Below are 9708 nucleotides of genomic sequence, written 5' to 3' on the forward strand. Positions count from 1 at the left end.
TTCATTCCCACTGAACGGTCCTGGCATTGCTCCTGAGAGAGCGGGTGACTGGCAAGAGCCCTGGAGGACCAGTAACAGAAAGGAGGTGGGACAAACCAGAGAAAACAAGTGAGCCAGCACTGTGCTTTTTCCTTCCACCTCTCAGAACAGCAGCAGCAACTCGCAAGGGGAAAATTAACAGCATTGGCTATTTACCTGAGGATGAATCTGTGGTTTATCACACGTAGCCTCAAAATCCAGCACTAAGAAGTAGTGATATCTCTGTGGAGGGAAGGATGACATTGCTGCCATGGAAGCTCCAAAGCCGTGGGACGCCAGTTTCCTGCTTACGATGGAGCCGTACCCTTTGAGAACACCAGCCGGGAGGAGGGAGCACACAGCTTGTCTTGCCCTTGGAAGTAAGTTTTGGGGAAACTTTGCTGCTCCAGTATGGAGGAGTGCTATCATTGAACATCCAGGGGCATCTGAAACTGAAGACAGACTCACGTTACTCGTGCACACATACATCTCATCTCTGCTAGTACCTCTTCACTGGCCTTCCCTGTCAGGGATTTTCTCTGTGTTTCCCAGTGGAGGTTCCAGCATTGCAAACCTGAAATAACACAGTAACCTGCTCTAAGCACAACAGATGACATTTGGACTGAGCTCAAGGTGTCCAGAATCACGGGCAACTGGAAATTAACCTCTGCAAACAGCTCTAAATTAAGAACTATGAGACACACACCAGTCATGGCTCCAGGCACCAGACCACACCCCCCTGCTGAACCTTATCATAGCAGAACACAACATAAACCACTTCAACATAGAAAATCTGATCTAAACCCCACTGAAATTTCTGAGGAGGCCTTTCGGCTTTTCATACACAATGCAACTTCTGATACGTGGCAGGAATTAAACACAGCAATACACATATCAACACTACAACCCATCCAAACAGCTTGGCCCTGAAACACCTGTTAGTCACACCAAAACCTCCCACTTCCATTACAAGTCCACGCATCTGGTGGCTGGAAGGCTTCGCCCCAGGGGAGTTCTCATTTGCCCTGTGCATGAGGTTTCTCAGAGATGTGATTCTAGTGCTACACCTGATTTCTTACTTCAGGTATTTCCCAGAGGAGGATATCGGTTCAACAAACCCACACGTGAACTGCAGGGACTGCAGGAACTGTAAAACGCAAGCAGGACTCTATAGGTTACAGTCTCCCTCCCAAAGAAATACCTCACCCAGCCATCACCTTCTGATGCTTCTATTTAAGAAATGCCATTTAATAAATTATATTACCCATGTGATACTGCCTGGATATCCCCCCTGCCCTTTTTCTTTTAAAACGTTGCAGGAAAATCTTGACAGGACTGTCACTGCCCAAGGTGGGCCAGCCCTGGGGCTGTTAATAGATTTGTTGGGATGTTCAAGCCCAACTCAGAGGTGTTACATAGCTGGGTTACAGTGACAGATAGCAAAACAGGCAAACTGCAACCACCCAGTCCTCTTGAATAAGGATATGAGTTCCCCCTCTAACTATATATATACACACACACACCTCGCTACGTAGAGATTTAAAATCCATCCCCACGGTTGGTCCCACTGTTCGTGGCTCTGGGCAAGAGCTCCATCACACCACGTGCTACCCACCCGCCTGGTTTCTGAGCCTGGCCTCCCCACGCCTGCGCTCGCTTTTCGCTCCGCCATGAGGGGCTGGAAGCGCCCGCCGCAAGAAACAGAGCCGAAACGGGCAAAGCAAAACGGAGGACTCGCCGCCCGCAAACAAAGTCGCTGTTTGCACAAAAGACAGCGTTTGCTCTCTCCCATCCGTTAGTCCGTCAGGTAAATAATGCACGTGCCAAAACACACACTTAATGAGGTAAATAATATGCCTTGAATAACGGCTAAATCTGTATTTACCTGCGAGACCAGAGAAACTCGGAAGGACCAGATTAGGAGATAATTGCTGCTGAGCAGGTTGTGTGCTTCAAGTAAACACGCATTTGGTAACCTTCCCTTTCCAAGGTTTTGAGTGAAAGGCAAAAATCAAAGGAGCTGAGATGTTTAAGATGGAGCCAGTGCCCACGCTGCCAATTCCACGGCGTAAATGCATCCCCACCTTGTGGCTTTCATGTTTTGGGGGGCTGCTTGGTTTAGTAAAGCAGCGTGCCAGGCAGCAGGTACCCGGAAAACTGAAAACTCAAGTTACAAAACCATAACGAAGAGCCCAACATTGCATTTATCCTAAAGGGGCTCAGTTCTACCTATTGCTTTTCCATCTACAGTTTTTACTGTCATTAATAAATGCATTACAGCCAAACAGAGGTTAGTTATATTCACTTCTAACCTGCCCCAGATAAGAGATATTTAAGGTATACGTGCTTTAAATCTTCAAGCTACCAGCTATGAATCTAAAGGCCCATCACAGCAAATATAATATCTCAGACTAAAGCAGCTTGTAAGTTAGTTGTGGTAGAACCTGGTCTTTAGCCTACTGCAAAAAGTAAAATATACAGTTGGAGTGGGGGAGGCAGGCAGGCTCCAACCCCTACATCAAACACAGGCAACAAAACATACATGATCCACCCACACCAGCAAGATCAGTACTTCTCTAACGTATCTTAATCAGCAAGACTAGGGCGTCAGACACGAACCCCGCAAATCTTCAGGCTGGCCCGCACCATGCACAGGGGTGCAGAGGTTCCTGAGCCACTGAGTCCACGTGGCAAACATAAACCGGCCATCTCGGCAGGAGTCAGGCACGTCACCACGCAGACACGGCAGCACCGCTCCAGACCCCGGCCGGTCTGTGTCACGCAGGTACTGTGGGACATCAGCAGAGGCAAATAACAGCTAACATCTAGTGCCTGCTTACACTAACAACTTCTGCAGGTGGTCCATGTCTAACGACAGGACCAGGCTCCCCATCCTAAAAGCAGCCTCTCTCCCCACCCTCCTGTGTAACAGAGGGAGCAATGCTCTGAACAAAGGTGCACGAGTGGGGTACTGCATGCCGATTCCCCTACAGACAGCATACAAATAAGAGCAACCCCACTGCAAACTCTGCACTTCCAGCCAAATGAAGTTTTAACTGCATGTTTACGCAGCCACTGCTCTAGGTGCCCTGGGAAGACCTCACATCATCTTCTTTGGCAAGGTCAGAGTGCCTCAGAGCACAAGATCGCTGGTGAGCAAACACACTTTATTAGAAGTCATGTAAAGCATTTGTAACAGCTATGACAATGCAAAGCACTAGTAATTATCCCTTTTTTTTTTTTTCCCCCAACAGACAACAATGCAAGCAATGCAGCTTCAAAAATTGGAAACCCGGCTCTATCCATATAAATCCACATGTTCAATGATTCCATTTCCAAACCTGCGTAAAACACCACACATTTATTTCCTATGCACATAGGGTCAGATTATAATCTCAGACAGCGCAAGCTATCACATCTGGCATTCAATCCTACTAGGTTACTATTTCATATCACACAGCTCCAATTCCTTACACAGATACATACGAAACATAATGGGACCATGAACTGAGGCTGGGCTTCAGGAATTACTTTGACAGATTGTACACAGACCTAGGAAAATGTGACAGCACTTTACATTTGCAACACCCAATAACATGGGAAACGGCCACGTGTGGCGGGTTTCAGCTGGAAGATAAAGTTCGCGTTACGTGCTGTATAACAGCGTGTGCCACACATGACATCACTGGCTATAATCAGCAACTGTCTTTTAAAAGAAAAATTAATCTCTGGACATCAGCCGCAGGTAACAGGACAAGCTCAGGCTGATCACAGCTCTCGCTTGTTAGAGGTCCAAGCACACGATACTAAAGCACGACAGTTTGATCACCAGCAAGTAAGGAAAGCCAGGAGAAAGGCAAGTGCCAGCTGTAGCTGCCAGCTTGCCAGGGGCCCCACTGAGTGAGAAGCGGAGAATCTGCACCAGCGGCTGTCATGCTCCAGGCTTCCCACTGGGGAAGCCGCTTAGTGGCAACCACAAGCAGCAAGGAACAGGATGGGGAACTCCTGCCACATGAAGGACACTGGTGACAAAAGCCAGCAGGGCATTGCAAGTGCTCTCCCCCACCTGCGGGACAGCCCCAAAGCCACACACAGAGATGTGCACCACGCAAGTTGTGGAGGATTCAAATTCATCAATGGCGAGACAAATTAAGCCTACGAACTTGACCTTAATGGGTTCTTTACACATAACATTAATATTTACTTTTTACAACCACATCTAATTAAAGTCATCTGGCAGCAAGAGAAGGCGTAACTTTAACAGCTTGCCTTTAGCCCAAAAATATTCCCCTTCACTGTCCAGTTTGATAAGCTGATGCATGGAGGGGGCAAGAAGACAAACACCTAAGTTCAGGTTGGAGGGGCGACCCAAGAAATAATATGTTTTACAAGAGCCTCCATTTACACATTAAATTACTTTGTCATGGCAATATGGCCCTCTACCTATTGAAAAACAAACAAACAAAAAACCCTCACACTAATCTAAAGGGCAAGACAAACTAAAATTAAAAAAGCAAGCAAGCTTTGGGAGTCATGCGCTTCAGTTTATTCCCTGTGCAAAGCCTGGGTAGGGGCAGCTGTGACTCCTGGCCTCCGACAGACAACTGAACTCAAGACTAGAGCAACCAAAAACAATCCAAAATGTAAGTCAGGTTTGTCTTATTTTATTAAATTACAGTGTCTTATTTTATTAAATTATAAAGAGATAAGGTAATAAAGATTTTTTTTAAACAAAATTGCATACATTTAGCAACACCTGGAACAGAGTATAACAAAAAATGCAGGACTTCCGTTTTGGTAGCTGTTCAAATGCATACTCAGAGGTCAAATGTGAGCCCATATTTCAGTTGTGTGAAGATGTAACTGAAGAACAATAGAGATAACTCCATTTTTTTTTAAATCAACCTTAACCTAAAACCAAATATTTCATTAGATGAACTACAGTCCAAAAATGACAGCACCTGGCTAGCCTGCGAGGCAGGAAACGAGAGACTATGAACAAAATCAGCTTATCCACTGTCACTGTCCAAACTTGAAAAAAAAAAAAACCAAAACAAACCATAAAGTAAAACAAACAACAAAACACAAAGCTTTTAGAACCGTTTTAATAATGTAACATGATTTTAGACAGGTAAATTTGCTTCTTTAATTTGTTAACCTCACAGTATCATCCCTTGAACATGAATCCAGTACACTTCCATGGTTGCCCTCCCTTCACTTTTGGCTGGGTTTGTCTCCGGCACTGCTAGACAGCCAAGCCCACGTTTGGCAAAATTTGTAACTTAACTTTCCCAAAGCATTGCCACGGGATGCCTATATGCTGTCCCATCCTCACTCAGCTGAGATACAACTTAGCATCAATTTTTTTTTTTTTTTAACAGCACTCACACTCGCACCCAGCCTCTTCCCACTACAGATGAAGAGGTCCCTGTTCTCAAGAACTTACAGTCTAAAATTAGATGCAATACAATAAGTGAGGGTAACAGCAGAGAAGAATGAGGGTTACAGGAGCAAAGTCAGGCAACCGCTCATCTGGGAGATACGTGCATCTCGGTAGTTCAATTAAAAAAAAAATTCATTCTATATAGGCACCGGCTTCCCTCTGTTATGGGCATTATGGAAGAGATAAGTGAACACAGAAAGGGTTGACTAAAGGATGGAGGGCACTCTCGGGTTAAGGAAGGTCTTTCCCGTTTCTTGAGCTCATTCTTCCCGCTGCGTTCCTTGGCTGATATGTCAAAGGCATCACCAGATATGTCAGCTATGTCAGAGCACCAGAATCTCTTCCATTGTGACATCACAGACGCGATGGCTTGTGAGATCACAATGAGCAAGGCCGAAGGCGCTGATTACTTAGGGGAGCACTTGCTGGGGCTATCGCACCCTACGAGGCTGGGAAACAAACACATCTCAGTTCACGTGACAACACAGTGAAACCCGCAAGAGACTCCACACCAGTAGGAACTCATCTGAACAGACCACCCAGAAACCGTCCCAAAGATGCACATACGATTCCACTCCAATTTTATTAGGCCACCTCCACTAAGCAACCCACTTTCATGAGCTCCTTGACTGGTCTCCTAAGACAAGCTTCGCTCTGTATTTTTAAACCTTCTCCAAGAGTAACTGCAGATAGGCAAACGGGTCTAAGCTGAAGTCTGAAGAAGTTCCACACAGTAAAGGACTGGTCACTTAGAGGAAATGTAGAGGAAGGAAATGACAAAAATTAAAAGAAGCAACAACAGAAATGCATACAGCAAAAGACTGGAAAGCCGCAGTGGAAGAGTGGATTTGGTATTAAGGAAGAGAAGAACCCTCTAGTCCAGTCTCCCACCTCTGCATGGGAGCCATAAGAAAATACACCAGGGTGAAGCTACACAAAATGGGGTTAAGCAAGCCAATAGTTCTGGGAGGCCAAAAGGAGGCAGGCCTGTCCGTCCCTCTCGGTCTTAGTCTCCTGTTGATTACCTTACACCAGTTCCTGAGCTTCTCTGGCCCTCTGAGCTGATTCAACCACAGGAACATACAAAAGTGCTAATGCAGCCAGAATAAAACCCAATTAAAACAAGATAGTTTCCTGCTGGTTTAGTGAGCCGAATCAGCTCGGGGCCAGGCTGGATGAGTGCCAAAGCTCAAAAGAGGGGATGGGCCCACACTGGAAGAAGCAGGAGGGAGATGAGCCATTGGGAGGTGTTGGTCGGCTCAGCCACTCACCAAACCACATACTCAGACCAGGATACGTACACCTGGGATGGCGTGGCACTTTGCAGGAAACGGAGAAGGTATCTTGGCTCTAGCAGCATAAACACATAAAACTTGAAGTCGAGAAGCCCGCTGGACCATCCTGTCTGAACCTCATGTAATGCTGGCCATAAAGTTTCCACTTCCTTACTCCTGAATTGAGCCCAATTGAGTCCAAAGGCTTGAACATCTTTCAGAAAAAGTTTCTGGCCTTCAGTTGCAGCATCAAGTATGGAGGCTGCCCACTACCTTCAGACAGCTCGTTCCAATGGTCAATCCATTCGCTGTCAAAAATAACACATCTTAGTTTTCATTCAAACTTTCCCAGCCCTGGTCTTTGGAGCAAGTTCTGAAATTTACGGCATTTCAGTGCTCTCAATCCAGAGCAGAGCTCCCGGAGCCAGGAGCAAGAGATTTGTAGTTACTACACTCCTAGTCAGTGAAAGCTACTATTGCATATTGGCCTAATTTAGTGGAAAGGAGACATAGCAGGCCACCCTTTGTTTAATGGAATCTAGCACGCATAATTACTTGATTTTCATACAGATGAATGCCACAGTTGTTCAAACCACTTACACAGCCGCACACCTTTGTTATCTGAAAAATGAACTTGAAGGTTAACACCGGAGAGTTCCAAATGAATCTCAGTCTGGATTCAGGGCAACAACGCTTGCTTTGCTCAATACACTGTTCACTTTTGATCTTCACAAATGAGTTCCAGAAGCGTTAAAAGTCTATACTCTGCCAAGCTCCGTCCTGCTCCAGAAGCGTTAAAAGAAAGTCTATACTCTGCCAAGCTCCGTCCTGGTAGACAGGCAAATGCTCCAAGCAGGGTAGCAGCTACAATGGGGCATGGTTTCCACACAACCCAGTCTCAGTGAGCCCAGAAAACCAGCCAGGGAAGATGTTGACCCTAATATTCAACCACAGAAAAAATAACAACGGTAACAAATACAGCTGAAATTAAAAAAAATATTTTTTTTTTTTTGGTTGGGAGTGAAGTATCTTTACCTGCACAACATATCTGGAAAGAATACAACTTCTCAGCTGGCATTTGCCCAGCACAGGTAACTTCTCTTAGGAGAGAGAAAAGTTGCCAAATGGTATCTAGCAGCAACAGCCAGCACCTCTGCTCTAAGTTACGCTTCAAGAGCCACAACTTGTCCTTTCTCCCCTCATTCCCCTGCTTGCCATTGCAGCACGCTGGCAGGTTAGCTCAGCACTACTAGAGTAAAACACCAGGAGTCTCAGGATGACCATTTCCGGCAACAACATGTGCTTCAGATCCAAGGACAGACTTGTGACAACTGCATAGTTGCTTAATAGCCTTCAGTGTTCTCCTCTAAGTACAGCCACAGTGGCCGGTCCTACACCGTTTACCTGAACTTCACCAGACCTGCACTCTGCAGTCTCATTGCCCTTCACTGGAGGTGGCTACTGGATCAATACAGGGGCAGAGCCAAGTGCAAAAACTTCACACATTTAAGTCTCTTCCAGAACTCCATTTCCAAAATTTAAGGGGGAAAAAAATAATATAAAAAAATAAAATCAAGACCTACCAAAGTTAACAGAGCCCAAACAAGATAAGCACCGAAACAGTTGTAATCGGGCCTCCTAAAGGAATCAAATCGAAGTTAAGTATTTCTCAACTGCGGAGCAGAAACTTTAGGTCATATCAGTGTATACTCAATCCAAGGACTTCTTTAGTTAGCATCAAGCACACAAGCATTTTCTTTTCAATGCTTTAATGGGTTTCTTCTTTTGGATTTTGGTAACGCTCAAATCTGTCTGGCTATAGACACTAACTTTAAAAAAAACAAAACAAAACAAACCCCAAAAAACCCAACACACCATTCATGTAGAGCAACCCAAAGTTTGAGAGGAACAAGAACCATAAAAGGGCCGCTCTTTGAAACAAGACAAGCATTTAGTCCACACTATAAATTAACATGAAAATTCAGTTGCAAAGGCCAGAATTCAGTACTTGAAATGGGAAACAAAAATATCTCAAATCAAATTTCCCAAGCCCACACAATGGAGAGTAACCAACTGGACTTCTAACACATTACTTATTTTAAGAATAATTCATTCTTGGAAATAAAAGTTCAAACACCAACTTTAACATCACGTGATATGAGATACTACAATGTTGCAAAGAGCAAATAAAGAATAAAATAAATTCAAGTTACCATTAAAAAAAAAAATCCTCAAACAACTGTCTAACAGCATCTGATGGGACAGGTGCCTTTGAGATGTACCCGCCTGGAGCCCTGCGTACCTCATCCTTCCCAAGGCACAGTGCAAGCATTAACCTATTAGAAAACTTGCTGGTCCCTTGCATCACAGCTGGAAGAATATTAAGAGTTCAGACTAAGCAGCAGCTGTCAATCCACCCATTTCTGAAACCAAAAGCTCAATACAGAAAAAAAAGATAAGTAAAGAAGTAGTAAAACAAATGTCAGACTTATTAGCAAACAGGCCAGCAACGACCACGTAAATCCACCAGACACATGACTTGTAAAAGACAGAACATAAGGAGTAAATGACAACACCTTTTCATACATCTCAGTTTAGAAGGAACACCTGTAACAGTACAGCAGCAAGAAAAGAACAGAAGAAATTCCTACTGCCAGTCAGGGAACAAGTAAACAGATCCTGCACTTCTAAACCTTCTCAAGTTTACTTCAGTCTCAAGATCCGAGACAGATGACCAGTTCGATCTCACAGGATAAAAAAGTAGAGAGGAAAAAAAAAAAGTCAAACCTCCTACTCCCCCATCATCTCCGTCTATGAACCTCCACATCCCAAAAGGAACATGAAAAATCCTTGTCGCTAATGCCTCTTGCTCACCCGGCGCACGCCCCCCGCTCCCTGGGCAGACAGGTTTTTTCCCTTCCTCAAGCCCTAACAGCAACCGATCCCGCTCCGGCTGGGACCTGGGGGACCGCC

At 45.0% G+C, this 9708-nt stretch overlaps 1 protein-coding gene across 1 annotated transcript in view; it reads right to left on the reverse strand.

Annotated features, from left to right (window-relative positions):
* Positions 1-466, reverse strand: part of ERI3 (ERI1 exoribonuclease family member 3) — a 132524-nt gene extending 132058 nt beyond the window's left edge. The window contains exon 1 of the mRNA XM_009287293.2: positions 196-466. Within this exon, the coding sequence (XP_009285568.1) occupies positions 196-447 (252 nt within the window). The 5' untranslated portion in view covers positions 448-466. The remainder of the gene's footprint in view (positions 1-195) is intronic.
* Positions 467-9708: the final 9242 nt, after the last annotated feature.

Source organism: Aptenodytes forsteri, unplaced genomic scaffold, assembly GCF_000699145.1.
Source record: "Aptenodytes forsteri isolate BGI_AS27 unplaced genomic scaffold, ASM69914v1 Scaffold119, whole genome shotgun sequence".
Taxonomy (NCBI): Eukaryota; Metazoa; Chordata; class Aves; order Sphenisciformes; family Spheniscidae; genus Aptenodytes; species Aptenodytes forsteri.